The 27,148-nt window shown below is 46.0% G+C and overlaps 1 protein-coding gene across 1 annotated transcript; it reads right to left on the bottom strand.

Moving 5' to 3' along the window:
• Positions 1 to 209: 209 nt before the first annotated feature.
• On the bottom strand, positions 210 to 27,002 carry midn (midnolin). The gene is made up of 8 exons (XM_038716242.1): positions 26,145 to 27,002; positions 23,734 to 23,962; positions 22,104 to 22,191; positions 21,881 to 21,943; positions 12,254 to 12,805; positions 10,804 to 10,927; positions 10,223 to 10,546; positions 210 to 3,720 (listed from the first exon to the last, which is right to left on the bottom strand). Exons 1-8 carry the CDS (start codon positions 26,218 to 26,220, stop codon positions 3,458 to 3,460), a joined length of 1,719 nt encoding a protein of 572 aa, XP_038572170.1. The 5' UTR covers positions 26,221 to 27,002; the 3' UTR covers positions 210 to 3,457.
• Between the last annotated feature and the right edge of the window lie 146 nt (positions 27,003 to 27,148).

Raw genomic sequence — 27,148 nt, 5'->3', positions numbered from 1 at the left:
TTGAATGGGTTTGTAATGAATACTCACGGAGACAACCTGACGTACTCATTTTGTTTTTTATTTATTTATTACCTAAAAAAAGAAAATGTTCTATCACAAGTCACACTGAAATGTATTGCTTAAGAAAAAAATATATTCATATATTTTTTCATATTTTCCTTTTTTTCCTTTTTTTTCTCTTTTTTTGGAAACACATTTCGTTTCCATTATTTTCCACCAAAAACAGTTTTTTTCGGACACGAGCATCAGCTGTTGCCATGTCCCGACAACCTTCTCCCCCGCTTTAAAAAAAACAAATGCACAAAGAAATACATAATTCACAGTTACCATTTTGGTTTCATAAATTAATACAGTCACACATGTGCTACACCGGTCTAGAGCTAGAACATTGTAAATTGTATTCTTGAATCCTGTTATTTTCAATAGTTGGCTACAAGAAAGAACAGGCAACTTAAATGACGTGATCAGAATTCCACCAACATACTGTTTTTTTATCCTCTCTGTAATGCTTTTGTCATCTTTTTTGTTTTGTTTCATCTTTTTGAGTTTCACACAGAAGTGAGGCACACACAGAGTATAGTTCATACATATACAAAATGAAAAAAGAATTAAATAAAATTTGAGAGGGGCAGGGGATAAATTGTCCTTTAATAATGTTGTATCGAAGGAAACAGGAAGTGCATGTAGTCTGGAGTCCTCAGAGGACCTTTCTTATTTTGAATCAGGGCTGTTGGCGTAAACTTCCTCAGTTAACATAAGTTACACAGATTTGTAGCTTTTTGCAGCTTGTTGGTGGGACAACTGAGTTTAGAGGGATGTGAGGTTTGGACAACGGAGACCAACGAGCATGGCAACACAACAAAGAAATGGGACCAAGACTGTATTTGAGGAACAACACCAACTTTTAAATAGTATCTGATTCGCTCAAACAAGCCTTACCCCTAAAATCTATGACTCTCATGGCTGCGAATACTACAGCCCTGTGTATCAACCAATGAAAACAAGCTTAAATCTGACACTGACACAGCAAGGGCAACATTTTTAAGGCACAGAAGCCTTGACATAATAGAGACTCCACCAGCTAAAAGCACTAAACAACAGATGCCCAGTGTCCTCAGTGACAAAAATGGCGCCTTGATGACAACAAGTCCGACAACGACGCACACAGAAAGTTTAAAAAACAAAAAACAAAACATTCCCGCTCCCATTGTCCCCAAATGTCTCATTTTTTTAGTGAAAGGTAAGGCCACTTAAAAAAAAGATGAGGTTCACCAAAAAAGGTAATCTCTCACTGCAATCTCTGGGAGTGCAATTGTGGTAGGGTGGTCGATCGATCAGACGGACAGACAGATAAAGAGACAGACCAGATGCTTCTCTCAACAGTCCTGTAAATCCGCTGGTCTGTTGGTTCCCTGCGAGAGTGCGTCCGCACGAGCCTCGGGTTGGCGTTCAGGCTGGGAGGAAGGGAGGTGGCTAAACAGTTGGGCTGTCTGGGTCCTTGAAAGTCATGGGGGTTAAAACCAGTGTTAGTGGAGTAGAGAGAGAGTCAGTTGCTCTTTGCTCATCATCATCTTCATTGTCACACAACAGGAATGTTCAGTGCTGAGCAAGACGCGAGTCCACACTTAACTTCATCTGTTTTGGGGTTTTTTTGCGTCACACTATGTTTAGCGGGACACCGTTGTTCTAACATAAAAATTACAAAAACCTAACCAACAAAAGCAGCATTGTTTATTTTCTTCACAAATTCATGCATGTTGTTAACCTTCATTCCCACAGCACCAGTTTCTTCTTATTTTTTTCTTCCATCAATAGAAAAGAGATCAGTGTAATTCACACTTCTGCATGCAAAGAAAAGTCACTTCTTCCCTCTCGCTTTTTTTTTTTTTATTTGAAGTCCCCATGTGTAGCAGCGGAACTGTGAAAGGCCTAACCTGATATGTCAATGGATGTTCTGGTGGAGGCACTAGATAATGATGCTGGATACAGATCCCACTTCTTCTCCCTCTTTGCCAATAAAAAAATAGTTATTATTATGAGGACTTGTGGTAAGGGTACACATCAGATGGGTTTAGAACTGGGAACCAACTAAGAATTTGACATTTTATATTGTTGTGATATATAGTAGTGACCTATGCAGTCACTGCCGCTGATCTCCATGATTTTGAGAAACTACAGAGGGATATTTGGGAGAAGACAACTCGGGACAAAAACATGGGATATTCTAAATCAATTTACAGTAAAATCAAACACACACCCTCATAAACCTTTGCCAATTATCACATTTATGTACACAAACTTATACAAACCCTCAACAAGTCCATTCAGGTCTGTAAGACATGAGGTGGGCTGGGTGAAATTTATCTTTCTGTATCATTTGTTGTGGCTAGACGACTGTTATTCATGATAGTCAATCATGTTGAATGATTGAATTGATGTATGCATTTGTTGGTAGTCAATGACTTGACTGAAGCCACAGAGGGCTGCTGTTTTTTGAAAACAGCAGATAGGAAGAGAAATAAAAAATAGATTTTTTTCCCCCATATACATTTTAAAGATTTTAAAATCCTCTAAAGCACTTTCTGTTAATATTAATTCATTTTGTTTATTCATTAATCATTCCCATCGATACCCTATGTCACTGAGGTTGATATCAATACTTCCATATTCATTTTTTATTCTATTTCAGGCCCCACCTCCTCCTCCTTGCACGCATTTGACCAGCTGTTATAAATCAAGACAATGTGCAAATCAACAACTACTTTGAACTGTTATATGAAAACCTGAATGCTTTGTGAACAATGCTACATATTTTGTGTTTATAAAATATAATATGTTTCAAAATGAAAAAAAAAAGAAAAGAGTTTAACCACCCCGTAACAGGTAGAAACTACACTCTGGTTGGTGAGTTTTGAGATCGATAAGAATGCCCTTTGGAATAATCCATAGCTCGGCAGTTCTGCCATTCTTGCGATTAGGAAACACTGAGGCCTCTGGTGCTCCTGTCTTGTTAATAAGTCCAGTGTGGATCTCTTCATTGCTGTCCAGAGTGTGCTTTAAAAAACAAAATCTTAGAAAACAAAATACCACCACCACCACCCACTTCTGCTATGCTCAAGTTCAGGTACACTCTTTGTAATCATACCGTAAAAAGTCTTGTATATTAAGTCTGGTTGTTGCCTGTCCAAATCCAAGCATCAAAAGAAAGTTCTGTTGCTATTGTTGCTGTTTTTTCCCCCCAAGGTCAACTGTGAATGACAGAATGGGATTAAAGTCTGCAGGGAGCCTTTTTTTTTTCATGTGACAGACGCCAGTCACAAGGACAACCTTGATGACCTTTGCACAGTTCTGCGTCACCTCCTGCCAATCCACTCCTTTAAAATATATCTCTAAGTAAATCCCAGGCAACGCTTTGCACATCTTTTAATATATTCCTCAGCGTGTGGGATCAAATGGTTCAGGCCATGACAAACTCAGACTTCAAGTCAGCCTTGACGTCGGGCTTCCACACTGAATCGTCAAAGTCCAGGTCCAGGGAGCCCTCGCTGGACATGCTGCTGTTGCTGTTGCTGCGTCCAGCCTTGCGGTTGGGCAGCCACTGATAAGGGGCGCGCTGGTCCCGCCGGGCCTTCCTGCGCAGGCGCTTCTGCTGCATCAACAGCTGCAGACGTTCCACCTTACAGCGAGTTGCACGGTTCTCGGTCTGACGCACGCGGTCACCTGGACAAAGGGAGAGAAAGGGGACAGACGGTCAGTCGGATATTTCTCTTTGCATGCTCAATACACTGAACAGAATCCACACTAGCGACAAAATAAGCTGGGAGTGAGTAGAATGTCAATATGTGTCTATGTGCTTTAGTGTGTGTGTTTAGCAGGCAGAAGATAAAGCAACACAGCCTTGATGATAATGCTAGGACATGCTAGGATCATTCCCTTGGCTCTTACACACACACACACACACACACACACACACACACAATGTGCACGTTGTGGAATTTGCTGCTTAACCTCCCCCACTGAGCATCATTAGCCCCCTCAGTGCCATTTCATCCCCTTATCGCTAAGCGTGGAGACCTTCTTAGACCTGACTCTCCTTGAGAATGAATAGCAAGGCCAAAAACAAACAAACACAAGCCACAAGACGACTGATAGCTGCCTGTGATATCTGCACACATAACTGCAGATGACATGCCTCAGTGACTGGATGTGCTACTAAGTGCATTTCTAGCTGTTGATGTGCCTATAGGAGAATACAGTCTCGGGGGAGAAGCCTTGCATTGCACTGTGAATGCTTTCCTACAGTGGCCGAATCGAGCCTAATTCAATTCGTACGTATATTCAGGGGCTTGGAAGGAAGAGAAAGAAACCGCAATCTATTAGCCAGCTCCATTAGTATCTGTCTGGGAATTAAATAATTAAATAATGGGCTAGAATGTCAATAAACCGAAGCACAACGGCCATCTCTGCCTCTGCTGCACACCAGAACACGAACAAACACACACAGACACTCGAATCCGCATTCGAGTACATCATGTATTCACACAAAAAGCGCATGCGCAATGTGTAGACTCAGGCACGCAAACACACGCACACACACACACACACAGCAACAGCCGCAGTAGCTTTTAACGTGGATCGATGGCAAATTAAAAAGACCTATTGATTAAACCTTAGCTCTAGTGCAGCCATCCATCTCGGGGCCCAGGACAACGCTATTGGCTTTCAATAGAAAATGCAAGCGAATGGAAATTGTAAGCGGAGAGAGAGACAGGGAGAGATTGGGTTTTTTTTTCTGCTATTTTTTTTCTTTATTATGGCTGTAGCTTCCTACTCTCAGCTCATTGACCCAACCCCCCCTCCCCCCTTTTCTCCACCCTCCTCCAGCTCTTGCCCCATGTCTCCCCAGAGACAGCTAGGTGGGGCAGTGTGAAGAAGGGGATGCAGGAGGTGAGGGGAGAGGAGAGGGGGTTGCGGTGTGGGTTAAGGAATTCCTCCCCCAGGGGCAAGGGGGATAGGAAAGAGGACAGAGGAAGAGGGTGGAGGGTAAAGAATCAGCCATAGGTGGCAGTTTTCCGAATCGATTGTGCCCTCCTCTGCCCCCCCTCCCCACTATTGGAATGAATTCCGGACTCTGTGTGGGCTTAATTTACCTCCTTCCCTCATTTGCTTATCGGATCGCGCGCTGCAGAGCTTTTTCTCCAGCTATAAATATTCACCACAGTCTGGCAGTGCATGCTAAAGAACTAAACTGCCATCAAGCCGCCTCGATGCTGCTTTTTGGGAGCAGAACGGATGTGAATAGTAGCACTGAGTTAACAGAAAAGAATACTTCTTCACATTACACTCAGCCACATTAGACTGGGGGTTTTCCACTCTCCTGCCAATATGTTTGTTCTGTCCTGTTGCAAACGTATGTGTGTGTATCCAGATGCCGTGTGCGCTGTGTGAGGGAAGCATGTCATCACTAGAGATCGGGGGGGAGGGGGGTTCTCCTACATTACAGCCATTGTTCTGCTGCCTCAACTCCATGTGACACTCATATACAACCCCCACCAGTCTTCCCTCTTCCCCTCATTCCCCTGCTCTGACTAGCCAACAGCGAAACCGCCCCTCGGCGGTGTCAAAATAAGTCTGTACACAATGAAACGGCACAAAGCCAACATATGCCTACTTACAAAATCTGTTTGTCTGGTACAATTTGCCTACAGAGTGTCTCAGTGTTAATTCTTTTTTTTTTTACCAGGGCAGTACACTCAATAATGATCCTGTTTTCCAAAGAGGTACATATACTAAGATGACTCAACAATATATAAGAACAAATGCACACACACGCAGTGTAAAGTGAAGTCTGGTGGTACTGTAGGTCTTGGCCTTTGGCTTGGCAAGAGCTCTGAGAATGTGCTTGGATCTACACCAAACTTTGTGTGGCCATTCATCAGCGTCACTACCGTAGCCCTGGGCGGCTGGGCCGGACACAGCTGGCCGCAAGGATCTTCAGACTATGTTTATGACAGTGGGGCTATTATTAGGGCTGGCTAAGAAGGACAGACTATACACGCAATACACACAGATACACACAGGCTGGCCCAGAGTCTGAAAGTAGAAACAAGGGTTTGACGTAAGCGTAATAACCTTGGAGGACACAGAGAGAGGTGGGTAAGAGACATAGGGAATGAATGAGAATGAGAGAGAGAGAGAGAGAACCCATGTTCATTTACAACCCTGCGTGACAGAAAAGACAGTTGAAGAACTAAAGATCTTTTCTTAGAAACGCACGGTGGAAGATATCACACATATGACAGGTCAATGGCACAGAGAGGACATTGACGCCGGCCTCTTTTTCCTCCTCTCTCTTTTCACCAATCCCCATGCCTGCCGATCACACCAAAACTCAATCCCAAGCAGCACATTTTTCCATCCCCAAACGCTCCTCTCTGAAGACTTTGACACAGGCCCTGTAAATACATCGAGAGCTGCACAGAAAGCCAGAGAAAAACAGAGAGAGGGAGGGAGGGAGGGAGAAGGGGTGATCTATGAATAATCGATGCGTCAGTCAGTTTTCCTTGCCTTTGAGCCCAGCCCAGCAACACAGCTAGGACTGAGATAGGAAGCACACGGGAGGGTGGGAGGAGTGGGTGGGTGGAGGAGGAGGAGAAGAGGCAGAGGATGGAGGTAGAGAAAAGGGAAGGAGGGCCACAGTGTGCAGGACGCACGGGGAGATTGAAGGAGCTTCTCCTTTTATTGATTTTATCAAGATTGGCCTTCATTTGCAGTTGTCTTAGTGCTGTTGTTTGTTTGTTTGCCTTGATAAGTCTTGTGATCTTGCAGAGAGAACATTGTGTTTGCTCAGCATCCAGGGAACCAGGGGAGACAGGGAGGGGTGGACAGAGGGAAAGAGAAAGAGAGGAGGCAGAGAGGAAGAAGGGGAAAGAAAATCACATTGCAGTAAAGTCAGCCTTGGTTTCCTCTAGTTGAACTCTTTCTCCATTAATGGCAGGGGCAAAATTCACAATAATTATCACAGTATTATTTTAATATTTGCATGTGACAATAGCTACATCCTCAATGTCAACAGGTTACCAATCCTCAATGTCACCACAAGAAAGCACTTTGGAGCACAGATCAGCCATATATCTGGGAAACCTGACCTATAGGAAAGGAAAAAACACCACAAAAGAAAAGTGAACCAACTAATCACAAACTAAAGCGACCAATCAAATCAAAGCTAATACGAGCATTTTGACAGCCAGTGAAAGGGCAGTGACAGTCCTGCAGGGAGAAAGCTCCTCAATGACTTTTAAACTTCATTTGCATTCTCTCTCTCTCTCCTCTCTCACTCTCCTTGTCGACAATGAAAGGGCACCTGATGTGCTTGGCTGGCTTTTGCTAGATAGCTCTGTGCTGTGCTGAGGCGCTCGTTGAGTTACCGGTGCATGTGTGTCACACCAAACCTCCGTGTGTTTGACGAGAGCGGAGTAAAGCCTATAGTGGATGATGTGCGGCACCTCAGCCAAGCGGATCAGGGCTTAAATACAGCATGTTAAGGGCATGGGATCTTTCCTGTGTCTCTCTCTGTCTCACTTGTCCTCTCTCCTTCTTTGGCTTCCCTATAGCCCCAGCCAGCACGAAGCTAAAATGACCTGACAATCCAAGGGGGGCATGAGGAGGTGAAGGGATGCGGAAGGGACACAAGAGAGGAAGGGGTTGCTGGAGAGGCTAACTTTGCCCCTGCTTTGCCCCTCTCTGTGGGTCTGTGTTGAAATAAGGCAGCTGCAGTGGGAGTGGGACTAAAAGGCAGCTCTATAATCCCATTCCCCTCCCCTCCTCTGCTCCACAATGGCTCAGCCTGGTGCCCTGTATGCAGCCCCTGTCCCTGGCCCCTGCACAATAGGTTTGGCTGGGCAGGGGGCTGAAGGGCTGGGGAGGGGGGGTGCTGGGGAGGTCCACCCTACTCACTAAAGGAATTTAGCTAACAATCAGCCTGCCAGGCCATCCTAAAGCCCTCCTGTTCAAATCCAACACAAGTTCTGAACTGACAAATCCCCAAGCTCAGCAAGTCCACACTGCAAAGCATAGAAACCAAGCTAGTCGTACAAAGCCTTTAACCAGGCGAGTGTGTGCGTGTGCGAGTGTGCGCGCATGTGTGTACGCTCAAGCTTTTTATTTACGCTCGTCTTCTCACCCTCGCACATGAACTTGCAGTGGAAAGGGTAAAGGCTCTCGTGAGACGGCCAAGCTATGTGACATTTTCAAGAGGCAGTTTCAACCTCAAGTTTGACTGGGCGCACACACACAAATGCACATTCTGGCAGATGGGAAGCGCTGGTTATTCCTGTAGCTGAATGAAGGCAGGTTTCTGTGAAGCAGTGTTAAGCCGTGGTGTTAAGTCCAGTAAGTCTGCCATCAGGTGTCGGCTGATAAGACCTGCCTGAGAGCGCTTAGTCATCGGCTTCCTTAGTACCCCATGTGGAACAGAATACAAGTAGGCACGCAGACACACAAACACACCAGCACATTCATTGTCTCGGTGAGCTACCCTGCGCTTGGTTGGACAGGTTACCCATTCACATCACTTTCTGGAAGCGTACACTGTGAGCAGGAAGTTGGACGGAGGCAGTAAAGTCAGAAAAGGACATTAGACAGACTATTCTTTCATCCATTCTTTTTTTTTGAGGGGTAATCAGTGGGCAGTTGGTAGACTGATGGACAGGATATAAACACCCATACGAAGAATGGGGGCTTAGTGTTGTGGTTTTAACAACCCCCCTCTTCCGCGTCCTCCTCCTCCTCTCAATGCCCTCTACTTCACAAAGCAAACTCTTTTCAGAGCTGCATTTCGGAATAAATCTATCTATTTAAAGGCCAAATGAACACAGACAATGTATTGATGCACAACAGAGACATGGAAAGAGAGGGAGGAAGACAGAGAGATGGATTTTACAGACGAGGCTGTTTTTGGACAGCAAATGGTGGAAACAGCGGCGTGGGCTGTTGAGTGCAGACGAAGAGAGATGACAATAGTAGGAGAAGAGGGGAAGGGTGGGGGGGTGCACGTAGGTGGGGGGAAGTGAAGGAGAGGTCTTCCCTGAGTTTGGAAAATAAGCCTGTACTATTATAACTGGTCAGGGTGATGCAAAAGAATACTGGATATTCCCAGACAATATGTATTCAGTTGCTACAACTAAAACAGCCCATTCTGTTTGCAACAGAAGATCAGGGGACAAAGCCAAAGCATGGCAATAGAAATGTATGCTCAGACAAAAGAAAACATTAAACATAAATCACTGTACTCCAGGACCCTCCCTACCAGACTATTCAACAAAATGTACCAGCAGCTCACCAAAGACTAGCTCGATTTCCTCCACAGGAGATAAGGAGGCAGCCGAGGACAATGCTGTTTCTCTCAGCACAGCCAGTGTAACCTTACAACATTGACTGAATGCTATCAGTTCTGGACATCTGTCTGACACTCAACATCCTGTGTCTCTGCGAGGAAAGGAGGTTCTGAAACACTCGGTGCCTAACCAGTATCATCTGAACTCCAGCACCTGGCCAGGCCCAGCCCTTGGGCATGGGTATGTCGAGGTTGGTCTGGTCGCAGCCTATACTTGCCCCAGCTGCAGCCCTAAAGCACCCAAAGCCTAATCTAATCTAAACATAGCCCAGCCCAGGCTTGAAGGGGTAAACCTATCTCCTTGGCGCACAAAAGCAAAGCCAACTCTGCTGCCTGACAAGTGAAGCCTGACTGAACAGGCCTGGAGAACCTTGTATTGCATTACTAAGGAGACCCCCCCGCCTCCCATCTCTTCCTCTTCGCCTCAAAACCCAGGAGATACATACGCATGGCTGCTTTTATTCTTTAATCTGACTTTTCTGTTCTTGCTTTGTCAGGATTTTAAAGATGAAAACATCTGCCTGAACAAGAGAATGATGCAAAATCATCCCAACAGAACGGATAACTAACCATGATGTGCAATGAGAAAAGAAACAGAAAAGATAAAGATGACAATGAATTCTTTAGTAGGTTGCAATGTAAGAGCAGATCTCAGTAAAATGACAAGTTCTAGTCATTTCACACAGGCACAGACACTCCCCCCGAAGCTGTGGCAACTGCAGGAACATCTGCTTTAAGGGATGCACAATGACTTAATGTGAGTATGTTTTTGTTTGTGTTGATGACATGCTTGAATGAGCAGAGAGAGTGCGGTGTATAGTCACTCACCAGGGGGTTTGCACATGCGGATCTGGCTCTGGCACTGCACAAGTGGATGAAGAGTCGGTGGAGGGCTGCTAGGGCTGTTGGCGGGCACAGAGGTAGCTTTGGCAGAGACGCCCGTCATGCCGGCAACTGGGGGCGTAGGAGGCGGCGAGGGGGATGGGGAGGTGGTTGAACCACACTGGGTCTGGTAGCGGAGCTGGGTCAGGGAGGGGGGCATGCCCTGGTAGTGGCGTGTGGCGCTCAGGAGGTCGTTGAGTATCTGAAGGATGGTACCAATATCTCGCCTGGGACGCCCATTGCTGTCCTGGCAGTTAGGGTGCAAAGTGCCTGAGAGAGGGAGCAGGAAAGATGGAAAAAGCATTACAAGAAATGTCTACTAAGTTTTTCAATAAAATGTCAAAGCATTTGAGGTCATTCATACACACACACACACATATATAGCCTGACACCAGACAGAGGGATTTTCAGGGAATTTTTTGTGAAGCATGCAAGTTCTCATAAAAGAGGCTTTCCGCTGGATCTCTCTGTGTGCATGGTTACTGCTTAGAGCAGCAATAAATCTTGGCAGCTCAGTGTCCTCTCACCTGAAAAGGTCCCTGAGAAGACTCCTGGAGCGTGGTTGACGAAGCTCTCAATGATGGCGCCAGGTTTACGGGAGCGTGTTGAGGGACTGGTGCCACTGTTGGGGCTGTTGGTGCTGCAGTTAGCCTGGAGGGAAATTATATAGCACTAAGTAAGGCTTCGGGGATGGAAAAGCAGTGTAAAAAGAACACATCTGTACACAATCTGTGTGAGGAGATATTCCATGCTCACATCCCATACTGTGTTAACATACACATCAAATGACATTCATGCATAACTTGTGAGCTGTGAAATGTTGAAATCATGTTCTGACCTATACGCCTTATATATACAGTACATAATGGAAGCCCCATCATGAGTTGTGTATGTGACCTCTACCTTGGGGTGTTGTAAATACTATACTATTTACTATGTAAGTAAACTGCAGCAGAGGCTGAAGGTTATAAGAAACCCCAGAAAGCAGGAAACCTGGGCCTTCTGGCATGCTACAGCCCCAAAACACCCAGGGTATCTTGTTAACTCAAACCTGATAAAAAACAAACTTGGCAACCCAGCTACGTCCCCTTAGCTTAAGTTGGATCACTAGATTGACATCTGAAAGTGAAATCGAAACAAACAAAGGCAAAGGTCGCTGTGTTTGTGTGTGAGTATGTGTTGGTGTGAGTGTTACACATGTGAAAGCCTGATGAGGAATAGCCATTTCCGTTTTCTCAGTGCTAAACTGGCCTGTCTCTCTGTTTTTCTTGTTGTGAACCAACTCTCCCACATAGTCCACTGACATCTGGTTCTTATTCACTTTCCATAGGCTGGAGCTCGGGGAGGTGGAGAAAGTATAAACAGCAGATTTGGTTGGTGGAGACAAGTAAGTGATTTTTTTTGCGTGTGTGTGCAGCTGTTCTTATTATCCACAGTTAAATAAATGGTTGTAAAGGTTAATGATAAATGGCCAGCAACACTGAGGTTAATGATCAGTGTTCGCATGAAAAACCAACTTCGATTCATTAAGTCTGTCTCTCTTTAAATATTTTTCTCTCAAGCTCTTTATCTTCCCCCATTTTCCCAGTACATCTCGGTGGGCAGGATGAGGTCATATGGATGCAGTGTCCGTCTTGGCTTATGTGTGTGTGTTGGCCTGCTTGCATGTATTTAGGAAGCAGACTGCACTCCAGACTGCACTCCAGTGATGACTAAGTGCACTGTGGTTTGGAAGCGAACGCACACACACACCATGTGCAAACCTTTTCCAGACCTAAGTGAACCACGGGTTTGCCCTTATGCTGCTGGGATATCCCACTAATCTAATCAATTTAATTGAGGATGATTTAGATGTGCATGACACTCGGGTCTAACGGTCATAACCCATCCCCGCCATTGAGGGCTAAGTGCCTTTGATGACATCAGTTATGTAAAAGTTAAACAATGTGGATTCCAATAAATATTTCTGAGGCTTACCTCAGGGCAGAGGACGGGGGCTACAGGGCTGGCCTGGCCGATGTCTTGGCTGGGTTGGCCTGAGGAAGGCTGGTGGTAGTGGTGGTGGTGATGATGGTGATGGGCCGGAGAGCGGAAAAGACCTCCAGGGATGTGGGATGGGCGAGGGGAGTGGGGTGGAGGAGGAGGAGTTGGGGGGCTACAGTGAGCGGAGGAGGGCGACTGGTGGTACATGGGAGGGAGTGGCTGGTGGTGCGTGGAGGGCAGGGGGAAGGAAGGGGAGCCCGGGGAAGAGGGGGAGGAAGGTACCAGGTGAGGCTGGGACAAGTGGGGGCTGGGGTGACTGTGTGGATGATGGGGGTGGTGGGAGTGGGGGTGAGGGTGGGGAACACGGGGCTGCCCAGTGGGCTGTCCCATTGCCGTTTCTGCATTGCCCCGGGTGATGACGTGTCTGTGCTGGAGCTGGGGACCACCGGACTGCTGCGCCGCCAACTGGAGCTGGACGAACATCATGTGATCACCGACACGCAGTGCCAGGGTGAGGGGGGAGCGGCCGGACAGGAAGTCACTGACCTGCAGGTAGACAAACGAGAATTTATTAAATTAAATTCATATACTTTTAGATCAATAGGGGGCAAGATATACATGATTTATTGGTGCAGTGGTATTTGCAAAGTAGGTCTGCATCAGGATTATGAGAAAAACTCCCCCCTACATTTTGACTTCCTCCTTTGTAAATGAACAGTCTGCACCATGCATGGCAGTTAAAATGCACACAACAGTGCATTAAGCTCCCCCACTCAGAGAGACACAGAGACACCACATTAGCCCATCATGCAATCAATCTCTATTCTGTAACACTGGCCTATTTACATCTGCTGGGGAGCGGTGGTTGAGACCTATCTGAGAACACGCACAAATAGAGCCCACTCTCGCTTGCTTCACACTGCCCCTCAGTCCGTTCTCAGTCAGCAGTGTCATTCAGCTCAGAGACAGAGGCCACCCTTCTGACTGGCCCGGGGCCTGAAAAATCAGTCCCACGTCCAGGAAATACACCCCGCCTGCCTCTCAAACACAGAATGGCCGATTGTCCGTGGCGGATCTGGAAGGGCTGCCCATTTTTGGAGCTCTGGCAATGGCTAACAGGGGCTAAGTGTGGACGCCTTCACTGACCCACCCGTGGCCCGGATGGACACACACAAATGCGCACAGAATAGCGGAGTTGTCACGACTTGGTTGAAGGATTCACACTAAACAACAAAAGTTCTCTTGTCCCCTTCATGCATGCCTGTGGCTCTGTTGCTGTGTATTACCACTCACTTCTGAAATCTGTGCATGTGCGTGGGTGCGTGTAAGCATATGTATTTTCTAGTTGTTGGCGGGGAGGGGGGGGCTTCTTTGGGTCTTGAAGACTCAGCAGTAATGACATCTCAGGTTCTCCCAAAATAGAAGCATACAGAAACAACCAGCACAGGCAAATACAAAGTGACGCCTCCAAAATGGTTTCAGCAACCCCTCCAGTCTGTGTGCTTTCAGTCCCCAGAGAGGGGCGGAGGGATTGGGGGGTGGACAGGAAGACAGAAGCAGCACCGAAAAGCTACACAAGGGGAGCACAAAGAAGACGAGAGACGGTGAGAAAGAATAATGACAAAGCAGAGAAAACAATTAACAGAGACATACATACAAAGACAGCAAAAGAGAGAAGAGGCTTCTCTCCCCCCAGACCCTGCAGCCTTTGGAGTGTGCTTGTGAGATGTTGGCCTATAGTTAACCCTGTGAATCACCAGGCTCTGCCCTCCATCACTTCTCTCTCTTTTCTTCTGCTTATTTATTTCTCTATCGACCGCCACCTCTCTGTTGCCAGGGTGACCTTTGCACATTGGTATTGACATGGTGTGAAAAAGAGGATGGAGAGAGAGGAGAGTCAGGTGAAAGGATGTAAGGGGGTTGGAATGATCTGATAGCTGAATTTCAACATGTAAATAATCAACAGTTCACAAGCAGCAACAATCAGCATAAAGGATGCTGCAAGGTAAACAGAAACTCATCCCTTTTCGTTGTTGATAGTACAGTCCACACCCACCAAGATTAGTTTTTTTGTAGTTTTGGTAAGACAATAAACTCAGTAGGGCGGGGTGTGAAGTGACAACTCACACTAACTCAGATGTCTCTAGGAAACTCTGTGTACAAAAGGTCACCTAATAGACAAGATGTGTGTGTGTCTGTTTGAGACCTCGGGGGGAGGCGGTATCCCAAAATGTGGGTGGTGGGTGGGGGGAGAGATAGCGAGAGAGAAAAGGAGGGGGAGGAGACGCTGACTGTGTCTGACTGTGACTGACAGCTGTCAAGGGAATGAGTCGGCAGTTTGCCAACCCACATCACACACACTCATACAAACGGACATGCATACAAAGTCAGAGGCCCTGAGGGAGACCATCAGCCCGGTGTTTCATTAAAGGGAGGGAGGAAGATGAGGGAAAACGCCCCCGAGAAATAACTCTGTTTGTCTGTGGTTCTGTTCAGACTTCCGATCCACAAACATCCAGCTAAAACGGGTTACAGTTCATACCTGGCATCAGAATCCGTCTCGAGTGACTGCTCGTGATCAGATTTCACTTCCCTACTCACATTTTACTTTATCTGTGATGAAACTGCAACTGCAGCTAAACAGGAAAAAAAAGAAACGTGCATTTGTGCTCAGTCACACAGCTGGAGGAGAGGACTGCAGTGGCTATTCTGTACTTCTGCACCATGCCAGAGTTGGTAAATCAACCATGTGGAGGAGAATTGTCTTACTAAATATGGTCGGGGACACATATGTGTTCACACTATATGTTGAATCCCAGTGAGACTGAGCAGTCATAGCTGTATTTATATCCATTGCCTGTGAAGGAGTCCTCCAAGATGTCATTTCATGTCATGTCTGAGCAGGGCCTTTGCTTTATCAAGCACATGCGAGAGAAAGTGAGAGAAAAGGGCCGACAGTGAGTGACAGCAGGAGAAACAGAGAGGGGGCTTGAATACCCTTATAATGACTAGTGTGGATTATTCAAAACCACCAAGATGAAAATCATGTACTCCTACTGAGCTCCCAACACCACATGGCAGGCTTCAAATTTGCCTGCGAGAGAAGCATGCTTTCTTATGGCTGTCTGTAGTGGTTTGTTATGAGAGACGCAAGACAAGGGGAGGGGGGGGGCACTTTTGTTGTAAAGGCAGACAGAGAGAAACCAGCCATTCATTGTTCTCCTTCTGTTGCAGCAGTGGTGGTATGTAAAGAGAAAAGGAGGAGCTCATGCCTGAAGCTTTGCTGAAAACAACACACACAGGTGATTATACTCCACAGGAATTGCACGGGCAAAGACCATGACAGAGTCTATTCAGTGACATACAGGTGTTGATAAAGAGCTGTCCCACTTAATATGCCATCACCGCTCCTCTTTAACAACTGACCCCAGAGGCAGCGCCATCAACCATTTTGTTTAAGTTGTCGGGGTCCAGGAGGTGGTATTTTGTTTAGCAGGAGGCTTTGGTTGCTATGCAGGGATTGGGGGAGAATATGATAAGGGGCAGCCAGCGGAGGAGGGGCGGAAGAAGATGGAGGGGGAAAAATAGGGGGTTGGCATGAGAAAGGGAGCAAGGATGGTGAGGGGAGGATGGGGGATGTGGGCGATGGGGGTGGGGTGTCAGAGTGGCGGTGGTGGGTGATGAAATATTCAGTGAGAGTGTGCCTCTGGCTCCTTCCCTCTTTTTTTCCCCCTCTTTCGACATCTCTGGCTGACAGTTTTATTTATTGGGGTCCCTGTGGTTCAAGGAACTCATTTGCAGTCGTTCTTCCTTTGCACACTAAGCGAACTAAGGGTGGGAGATAAGGAGCGAAGGAGGGAAAGAGAGGCTGAGAGATTGAGGGAGGGAGAGAGAGGGAGGGAAAGATAGAGAGTGCTGGCAGCACTGAGCTGACATTCATGAACAACTGAGCAGCTTTGTGCCAGAGAAAAGAGGATCGAGGATTGGAGGGCGGGACAGTAGGGTGGAGAGAGGGAAGCCTTGAGAGAGGGGAAGATGTCTCCTCCAGTCATTCTGGTTCCAACGCAGCAGCTCACCTGTCGAACCGCTTGGAGAAAGGTATGGTTCAAAAACCAGCTTATTAACCCCCCTATTGACCTAGATGTTTTGATCGCACCAGGACACTATTGATAGACTCTGTGCAGCCACACACAGACTGAAGATGTAATAAGAGGCCCTCAAAAGAGAGAAGGGAGAAAATAAAATCAATGACTTGCATCATGCCCCAGTCCTAAAAGCAGTCGGGGGGGGGGGTCTTCAAAGGCTCCATTAGAAAGATAGGCGTCTATAATACTGGCTGATAAGAAACAGAGGGGGCTGAAAGGAGCAAGAGAGGACCAGCTGGCCATCACTGAATTTGATCGACTGAGTCAAAAGAGAGATCAGAATGGCAAAGTTCAGGATGATCGGGTTCCTGCAAAAGCCACTCCTCACAATCCAATTGTGCCAACAACTTGTCAGCTACGTTGCGCAGGTGCAGGTGACCATGAGCATTTTCTATAGCCAGCAAGACAAATTTGGGGCTTCTTGTAAAACAATATCATCATCACCAACAAAAGAAGACTGAGGAAGCAGGATAGCATCCCATTTGTTTGAGATAAAGGTACAGGCAAGTGGAGGGGAGGCGGGAGAGGAGTGAGCAACGACAGAGGAAAGATGACAAGTAGAGTGGCAGTAAGAAGCAGCTACTGAGAAGGTGAAAAGAATGTTACTTCAGAAAACTTCCATCTTCTTCAGTATGTTTTTGTATGACTTAGAGGCCTAGGTCTTTTGACCCCTGCCTCTCTGTCTCACCAGTAGCATATGCCTAATTGACTTCATTAGACTTGGTGGTGGCTATCAGACGTGACATTCCTGGCCTCAATCCTCCCACACAGTAGCCCCGCTAGTCACGATGCCTGCTACTTGAATCACAAGAGCTCAGTGTCACCGGGGAATGGAAAACAATGATGGTCATGACTCAAATATGGAGAAATAAGACTCCCCTGGCCGCTGAATGGGGGAAGACACAAAGACACAGACATTAAAAATGGATGTTGGCACACACACACACACGTGAGCAGATGCATATACACAATAGGACAATGAAATCCCCTGCAAAATCCATCTCTCCCTTGATTACGCCACAACACACCTTGATTCCCTCCGCCCATCCCAGCATACCCCTCCCGCTGTGCGTTTGAGCATCACAAAGGGGATTACACAGGTGCAAAAATACTGCGTGATCAGCTTATTAATGCCATTTTCAAGGCCGGGGTTTACATGAGCAGGGACTGAATGGGCCTTTAGATCAGCATTGTCTTTTATTCCATACACAATTTGATTTACACATCCAGCAACAAATTCATTTCTGTAGCTTTCATTTAGGTAACAAAAAGCAAATTACCATTCTAAAGAGCAAAGCCTCCCGCTTTCTTACTGCATGCATATAAAAGGCCTTCGTTTCAATGGCAGTGCGGACATGGGGTGCGTGCTATAAAAAGGGGAGGATTCTCTCATATTGACAAAACAAACTGACTTAGTCATTTTTCAATTCCAACCATCCATCCATCTGTCGTCAACCACTTATCCTGCATACAGGGTCGTGGGGGGCTGGAGCCAATCCCAGCTTACATCAGGCGAAAGGCGGGTACACCCTGGACAGGTCGCCAGTATTTTTCAATTCCTTGCACTCCCAAATCCTCAATACAATTACTCTCCAATGATTTACAGTTCTGGCAATCCTGCTGATTAACTATAGCATCTAGATAAGGTGGTGTACAGGGTGCACGACTGGATAAAGAAACATATTGACCATCTGCATTGAGCTGTTTTACCCACAGTCATGCACTGGCACATAGTTGTTCGTCCATGTACACAGACACCATTCTCCAAACTGCCTTTTCTTGTAGTAAGCCAAATACCTTGTTCCCCTTTAGTCTTCATTTCTTTCTTTTCATTAGGCTCCCCTCTGTATTTCTTCACCTGTGAGTTAGCCAAGCATATGTGCTCATACTCCCCCATTACCTCTAACCTACATAACACACACACACACACACACACACCGGCCTGACATATTACAGATTGAATAGTGCAAACTCTCCCTTTCTTTTCTCCTCCACCTGTCTGGCCCACCACGGCGCCCCCTGAGGGAGGCCGAGCAGAGGAAATGAGGCGAGGGTGACCCAGAGGTGACTCCGCGCAGATTGTTAGATCCTACTAGTTTGCATCTGTCTGTTGCTAGATACAATGGCACAACTGTGCCATATCGTTGTCGTCATCGCTCCTAGACGAAGAGGATGGGGGGTGGATAAGGACAGGAGGTGCTTGTCGGCAGGGATAGGAAAAATAGAGCAGATATGTAACAGTTTGTTCTACGGGGATCTATGGAATGGTAGCACACAGCCTCCTCCCAAAGCAATCTGTGCTAGTGGTCAAGTCAAAATTTGTCAATCTGCAGCCTGCTGGGCCTTGCTCCAGCTGGGCCGCGCATTGATTTTGAAACCAGTATGCACCACTGTAACTGCACTCAACTGGGTATAGCTGACGCCTATGGATGTGTGGAGGATGAAAGGGGATCATGGGGGAGAGCCAAACTTGAAGAGTGACCCCCAATCATTGTTGTGTGTTTGAGGGTTTGTCAGCTGGGCAGGTTTGGTGCTCATGCTTTAAGACAGGAACAAAGAGGTGGCTGCATGGGGGAAGGGCAATGGGGGGGATGGTAAGGGTGATGCCTGCCTGCCTGGTTGGCTTTTATTCTAACATCAATGTGCATCAATGAGCAAATAATGCCTGTGTGCTGCGAGGTACATATAATCCTTCTCTTTTTATCAAATACCGAGATAAGATCAATAGGTGGACAGCTCGTGCCACCGCCCAGAAAAAGTGCATATTGCGTTCATTTTCTTTTCACTGCTTGTCTTGTAAGTATACATTCATTTTACTACTAGGATCAGACATTTTCTCATTTTCTGAGCACGACCAGAAATCTTCTTAAATATATCCTTTCAATTCCAGTTTGTGTGTGTGTGGGTGTGTGTGCCTGTGCACAACTGTAAGCGGTACACACAACCTCTATTTAGCAGACAGAATGAGAAGAGAGAAGCGCAGGCAACTGTATTTTGATGGTCTGTCAGGAGGCAGTGGCTTAATACAGCTTAGATGTCATGCAAAAAGTCTAGTGAGATGCCAGAGGAGGAATTAAGGCAGCCAGGATTGTCCTTGCTAAAGAAACCAGTCACGGTCAAACTGAGGCAGCTAGTCGGACTTGCAAACCACAGCACATTTAAATTATAGGGCCCTGGGAGAGCTGTTAAGCAGAAACAAGAGAGGGAGAAGGAGGAAAAGGGGGAGACCGTGCATAGGGGAAAGAAAATCCCATTTCGATAATTGCCGAGGCTCCATTTCCATAAAACACTTTCTATCTAACTTGCTCCACTAAAGTCTGAAACAACCATGGATGCTGTCATGTTTTGCATGGTTGGTTGATTGGCTAGCTAGGTAGCAGCTAGCTGTGAACCCCCACAGAATCGTGATAAAAGCAGAATACATGAGGTGATCCACTTAGCTTCGTCTTCCATGAGGACGCACACATCGCGGCAAACGCCCAATCTGAAAATGAGACCTGACCAAAATACAGTTGGGTGGAAGGGTGAGGTGGTTACAAGGCCAGGGGTTCATACCCGCTGCTTTTATGGCTACCAAAGCTTACATCCACGCCACATCTCCCCGAGGCTATTTTTGGGTGTATGGGCATATCAGTTATCATGTCAGACACTTTTAAGAGCTAAGTGCATTGATTGATTTTTGATAGCCCCGGAGTTAGGGGGAGAGAGGAAATGAAGGAAAGCTTTTGTGTTCCTATTTTCTAATCTTACTCAGATCCTTAATCTCTCTGCAATCTATATCATCCCTTTCCGCTTCATGAATTATAAAGAGGAATCAATTTCTCTGGATAAAAACACACTAAAGCAGCTTTGTGCCTTTTTTTTAACCTTTTACCCTGCTATCGTTCTTATCGTGTCCTTTATTCTTTCTATACCCCACTGTAGGATTACAATTACTGTCGCAATAAATGTATATGCAACAGTAATGTACTGCAAGCATTTCCTGAGAAAAACGCAAGCATCTGATTCATAATGAATTTAAGAGTAACAGAGACACAGGAAGAAGAGGGAGAGATCTGCTCTTCTGGCTCTGCGGCTGAATTATCATCTGCCTCTGGTGAAACTGACAGTCACTCATGGCTGCCCAGCAAAGGCGTACCACATGATGGGCAAGGCTTGCTTCCAGCCCACCATCACTCTAACATACACATACACACATCCAGTAACAGACACGCACATGTTCACTTACACACACCTACACACATGCAGTCATCTGCTGTCAGCGCTACGAGACGCATGCTGAGTTCACACACACAACAAGGCCAGGATTTCCACCGTAAAATTATCAGCAGGGAATGATGCCATGCTGAACCACACTCGGCTATCTCCAAACAGCCCACATTCTCTGATTATAAAAAAAAGTGACTAAATGTACAGCACCATTCTTCAGAAAAATTCATCAGAATGTTACCGCTGCATGACTGACACGCTGCTTACATCAGCATCCAATTTCACCACCGTGTACTGTTTTGACATCAGTCAGCAGCGCATCACTGATGCACTTACGTACGTCTCAGTGTTACCCAACGCTACAAAAGGAAGTTGGTCTGAGTCAGTCAGTCAGCTGCAGAGTGTTTCATACGTCACACTGTTGTCTGTGTGCACTCAGCCTTATCGCCTCTCTTCTCGCTCGCACCCTCTCTCTGCGGCCAGCACAGAGAACTATTTGCCTTTTTTTTGCTTTACTCTCACTATTGATCATTTTGGTGAGTCATGCTACAGTGACTCAAATGCAACTGTATTTCAGCAGGCCCTACAGCGCCGTTTCACTGTAAGTACAAGCCATGTATGCATACTAGGCTTCCAGGAACCATATGCTAATACTGAGTGAGAAGGCTGTCATCTGGTGATCCAGCACTCTGTTTATGAGCGGGTGAGACTACACTCAATCTCCATGCAGCCACAGCACACTTCCTGGAAACTTGCCTGTGTGTGTGTGTGTGTTAGAGCATGAAATACAGAAGGAGTGGAGAGAGATTACAGATAAAGGTATAAACAGAAAGGTGGAAGTGCTGATCCTCTCAGTAGCTCACAAAAATGCCTTTCTTGTGTCCTGGTTCGCCCTGGCTTCCTGCAGTGGCGTGCACACACACACACACACACACACACAGATGTTACTAGGATACAGGAGGGTGTTGCTGCTTATTATATCCTAACAGCTCACACTGGAAGGCTAGCATGGCTTGGCTTGTTTAAGAGGCTGAGATTAGACAAGCAAAGAGGCTTGTGCTTGTGCAGCCTGCTCATCTCATCTCTTTCTCTCTGTATCTGTCATATCTGGGTGTTGCTCTGGACTTAACCAAAGCTACAATCTCCCACATCCATCATGCAAACACACAAAAGGCCAAAAGCTCAGTTTACATCGCAACCATGGTAGGATACCAAGTTTGCTACATCCATATTATTTCATGGTCAACACAGAGAAATAGTTCCTTACCTGAGTTTCTGTTAGGCTCTCCAAGGCTTGCATTACGGACTGTTCTGGTCTTGATGCTTGAGACTGCAAAGAAAGGAAAAGAATATTTTTAAAAATTCTGTTTTAATGGAATAAAAATCATCATCAATTTCTTAATAAAGTAATAAACATGCAAGAAATGCTAACATACAGTATTTTCTATTTATATTTGGACAGGATAAAATCCCATTCAGGCGAGCCTTACCATTAATCCTGCTTCAACGGTTGGTACAAGTGTTAACTTGCTCCCATCAGAGATACCTAGGTCCTGGAGTTTGCCCGAACTTAGTCGCCTGAAGGGTTAGAGAGGACAAGATAATTAGACTGTGCTGACAGTATCTTCTCTCTTCAGACGCACAAACACCCTTCAGCCAGGGGGGGCAGACAGACTTCAAAACTAGTTTGGAAAAGAGCCGTGGGTGAAAAGCTCCATGAAAGAGAGTTATTGATTGGGCTGTCATATTTCAATTTCGAGAATAGTGGAGCTTGACAACTGCTCACAGTGGATATCTGGCACCACTGCCACTTGCCTAAGTGGAGGTAAGTATTTTCTTTTGGCATTTTAAGTTGTACACCTGAAACTTCACTCTACACTGAAACCAAAACCGCAATCTTATTAATAATTATGGGAAACGATTAACAGTATGACAAGTAATTATCATTGGCTATAAGACTATTGTTCTTAATTGAACTGTAAACCATTATCATAGCAGCCTCTGCTATTCTAAAGAAAGTGATCCATAATGCATTCCCAGGACTTTACTGTTTAATGTTTGGTGCAGAGCAGGAGTGTCTGCTCCACTATGAGGAAATTGTCTTTTCTTGCAAGTCACGATGCACTAAAACCACTCACACACCAAGTGTCTCACTCTCTGTCTCCTTTGGTTTCAGTGAAGGATGTTTAGGTACTGTACAGGCATGACCAAAATCTTACCCCATGCAGCTGAACAAAGGCCCACACTGACTTACTGTAGGTCTACAGTTTGAGGAGCAAGAGGAGATTTAAAAAAGGGGAGGGGGGGGGTTCAGGTTTTAAAGGATGATGTGATTTATTGGGTGATTACAATGGGTGAGTGGGGATGGGAGCTGAAAAACAATGCTGACTGTTTGCATGTACTAAAGCCTCTCTTCTCTTTTTACATAACACCACTTGCACTATTGTTAGCTCATTTAATAACCTAATACTGTTACTAGCTTGGTTTTAAATAATAAAGGTTTAAACTATTCCCTCGCCCTTGCAGTGCTGCCCTGATGTGATATTATAGCCTTCCACTGTACAGTCACATGTCAAAGATGAACAAATATATGCCTGTGCAGCAGCTCAGTAAATAAATTACATGCTACCTAAGAGTGACTTTACTCATCAATGTTTAACGTGTTTGACTCCCACTGCATTAGAAATTCAGTCAGGCTTCGGTATTTATAATGAAGGAGGCATGAATCAATGCAAGTCTGCATTGCAAGTCCTAGTCAATACTGTTCCAGTGACCGGTGCGTCCCCTGTGCGTAATTCCAATACCGTGCGTCCTGGTGGTCAGTAGTTTCCTTGAATGTATTGATGACCAGAGCAGCCAAGGTTGTCTCTGAAGCTCCTGAGAGCTCAGCACGGCTACGCATTAATCCAAAGTATAGATTTAAACATATCGCTGCAGACCCAGAGGGTGAAACGCACCTAAACTCGATGTATTCACATTTTTAAAACTGCGGAGTAGCCTAGACATTACGGCTCAAGATGTCAGAGCCTACAGGCTGGCCTTTCAGGACAAAGTACATTAATGTTTACACAATACGCTACAACACTTCTAGCAAACATACCGCTTATCAGGTTTACTCACGTTTCTTTGTGTAGCAGAGCGAGTCTCTCTTTTGGTACTTTGAGTTTCTGCGACAGCCTCCTCTTCAGTCCCTCCACGGTCTCCTCCAGGGGCAGGGAGAGCTCAAAGCGTGTGCCGGTGGTGGAGTGGATGTACAGATTCATGGAGGGCTCAGTCGGGACGGCCTCGCAGGACGAAGCCCCGCGACTGGTGCAGCTCCGGGCGCTGGGGTGCTGGTCCATCCGATAACCTGTGGTCGGAGAAGGGGGAGACAAGACGAGCAGAGCCGGGGGTGAGGAGGATGGTGAGGCAGACCCGTCGCGTCGGCTACCGTCCCGTGATCCGCTTGCAAATCAAAGGCGGCATTCAGAGAGCTTTCTCTCCGTTTTTCTCTCGCTCCCCGAGTGTCAGAATAAAACCAAGTCCGTCTTCTCTCCGGTCGATATCATGAGAATATTCCCTCAGGAAAGTCAACTACATAAATACGGCTCGCCTTTCGTCTTTCTTTGTTTGATATTTCTTTGTTGCCCTTTCCAGCGTGCAGGCAAGAGTCTTCCTTAAATGCTACATAGATGGGCAGCCAGAAATGCAAGTATGTTGTCAGCAAAAAATAAAACTGCCACGGACGCTCATTTACGCGTGCAGTTACGTTTATAACAAAAACTGGCAGGTCTACTAGAAAAGAACAGAAATTCCTCTCGGTGTTTTGTGAGCGCCTGCGAGCTTTTAGGTGACAAAACACGCGGTCCGTAAGCTGCAAAGCCTCAACACGGCTAGTGGCGAGAGGCTCTCCGCCGCGCACTCATACCCACAGCAGCTCTAGTGAAACATCGACAATGAACAGTGTCACAAAGTATCCCACTTCCACCGTCGATAAAAATACGCCCACAGCCGCGAGGCAGCTCGGCCAATCACAGGGGAGCTCCTTCAGGACGCCGCTGATCTCAGCCAATGGCAAGAAGAGATCCACACCCACGTGGAGGGCAGGCGAGTTTAGGCCATTCATAATAAATTACAGCGGAGAACAAAATATGTGCCCGCACCGTATCCCTACAGGAGCTGAGGCCCGCGGTCCTTTAGAGGTCACCGGAGGGTTTGACGAAAACTCAACTAAAATGACGAATTGTTTCCTGTTTGCTATAACATACTCGCTATTAATTACTATTTTATTCCTGTATTATTATGCAGTCTTAATCTGTGCCAGGTCCCTTTTCTACAAAGTGTTGTGTAGTCTATGAGGGTCCTCCTGTGCAACGCGTTCAAATCTGCATTCAGCCACTGCAAAAAACAGAAGATAAGATTCTGCTATGATTAGCTAATGGACGTTTGGTTTGACTTGTGTTACTGGATAAACATTAAAGAGCATTTTGATGTCTGACTCTTCTGTTATAGCAGCCTAATCAACCGCACTAGTGTGGATGTTTAATTTAAATACTAGGTATACAGACCAGGGCTTATGTTATCAGATGGGTTGAAACTGGCATTAATAGTGCTGACGCCATCCTTTTCCCCCTGACCTCAGCGGCATGCAGAAACCAATGAAGTGATCGCGCATAGTAGACTATGCAAATGACATACTGGACTGGGCATTCTCTTCAGGAAGAAGGATGCCGGTAACTCGCAGTATATTCAGCACACATTCCAGTAACAGCAGATAAAGGACAGTGTGTAAAAGCAAATTACATATTTGCAATAGCTTATGACTTAATATTTTCCTACATGCAGTGGTGGTGCTGCACGAGCTCATGTTTCCCATTCTGAGGTGACCAACACTGTCCGACCAGCAACAAAACTAAGCAGAGAAGCCTACACACAAAGAGGGACCGGTTGGGAGTTTTTAAAAGCCTGTACAGGGGTATCCACAGAGCGAGATCACCCCTACAGATTCCTTCAAGTCATCGCAGGGGCTTTAACGTGGAAAAAAAAGATACTCGGTCGCCACCCAGTGGACAAGAAAGTACTGTTACAAACAAAACTTGCACTGCATGCACTTGATTCATAGTTTACTGGCGTCTAACAAAGGTAGATAGCCTATATTGACTTCGGACTTTACAGAAAGCATTTAGCCTACCGGGCAAAAACATGAATTCACTTGCTTTTGCTTCATGCTCAGTCATAATATTAGCTTATTATCCCCTCAGCATGGTTGACACTGCTACAGTATCACTTTATAAGGTTGATTTTGTGCTCCTAAACGGACAATGTCTGCAACAACTTCAGCTGCTAATTATAATTTACAGTAACAGCGACATTCTCCCGTCGTCTATACCGGCCTTAAGTTAAGGTGGCTCATGCAATCACTACGTGATTTTCGTCTCCCATCAATTTCTCTCCCAACAACACACTATGTTAAACTTGCCTAAGGTGTGTGTCAACATTACAGCTGAAAATGTGTTTAAATTGTCTCACAACTTGGACTTGGTCTTACTTACCAATTATTGTGGCGAGAACTTTAAAGCTTCGCGCTGAAGTCCGCTGTGTTCCAGTGTGTTTCCCCAGCTTTGGCATGTAAATGTAAAAGCCCCAAAAAACACTCAGATAAATCCAACAACACTTGAGTATCCACACGGTTTCCCTGTAAATTCTCTGGCGGGCCCGTCTGTGCTTGTCCAGCGCGCGACGTTACGCACCGGACCTCCTGACCAATAAGGAGCTGCAGCGAAGACCTAAGATGCTCCGGCGCGTTGCTAGCTCACCGGCGTCTTTCGTGGTAATAAGAGCGCAGTCGGGAAGGTGAGACACCTCTTAACAGACCCTTCTCGGATGTGGGAGGAGAGCAGTGTTCTTGTTATGTCAGCATGTGATTTAAGGTGGCCTCGCGTCGTTGTAACCGCCTCTATGTCCAGCGTGTTCTCGTCGGGTGGGAAAGAATGTGCCTACGCAAAGCTGCAACAGATATAGATATCCTACTATGTCAATGCCGCCACTCTGTGAACAGCAGAGACGGCTTTTAATGGTGATAGATGCCGAAATAGAAACAAAGCACCACCAGGTTGTGGTCTTCCACCTTAACGAAACGCTAATGAGACGAACGCTTCGGGGATATCGGGGTGTTGCCAGCCTTTGACGACACAGACAAAAATGTCACCGGGCAACAGGGCAGGTAAACAGGCTCCCTGGATACGAAGGCACTTACGCCAATAAACAAAAACTTCACTGGCAGGATTTGCTTATGTGTTTGAGGGAATACACATCTGATAGCAACGTGTTGAGGAATCTTTATGGGCATTTGTCAAACCAGCTGCAGCTTCATATGTGACACATTTTGTAAAACTTGATTTCTACTGCTTCTTTTTGTCAATACTTAGGCTATTTATGTAATATTTGTGTGGAGATATTTAGGTTTTGTAGCCTACTTTAGTAAAAGTAGTGATGCCACAATAAAATATATAAGTATAAAATATAATCTATTACAACTAAAAGAAGCCTATGCATG

This window comes from Micropterus salmoides, unplaced genomic scaffold (genome assembly GCF_014851395.1).
Source record: "Micropterus salmoides isolate LMB-PRFRI ecotype aquatic unplaced genomic scaffold, ASM1485139v1 Ms_hic_scaffold_13, whole genome shotgun sequence".
In the NCBI taxonomy this organism is placed as follows: domain Eukaryota; kingdom Metazoa; phylum Chordata; class Actinopteri; order Centrarchiformes; family Centrarchidae; genus Micropterus; species Micropterus salmoides.
The sequence above is the reverse complement of the archived record's forward strand: the minus strand, read 5'-3'. Positions and strand labels throughout refer to the sequence as shown.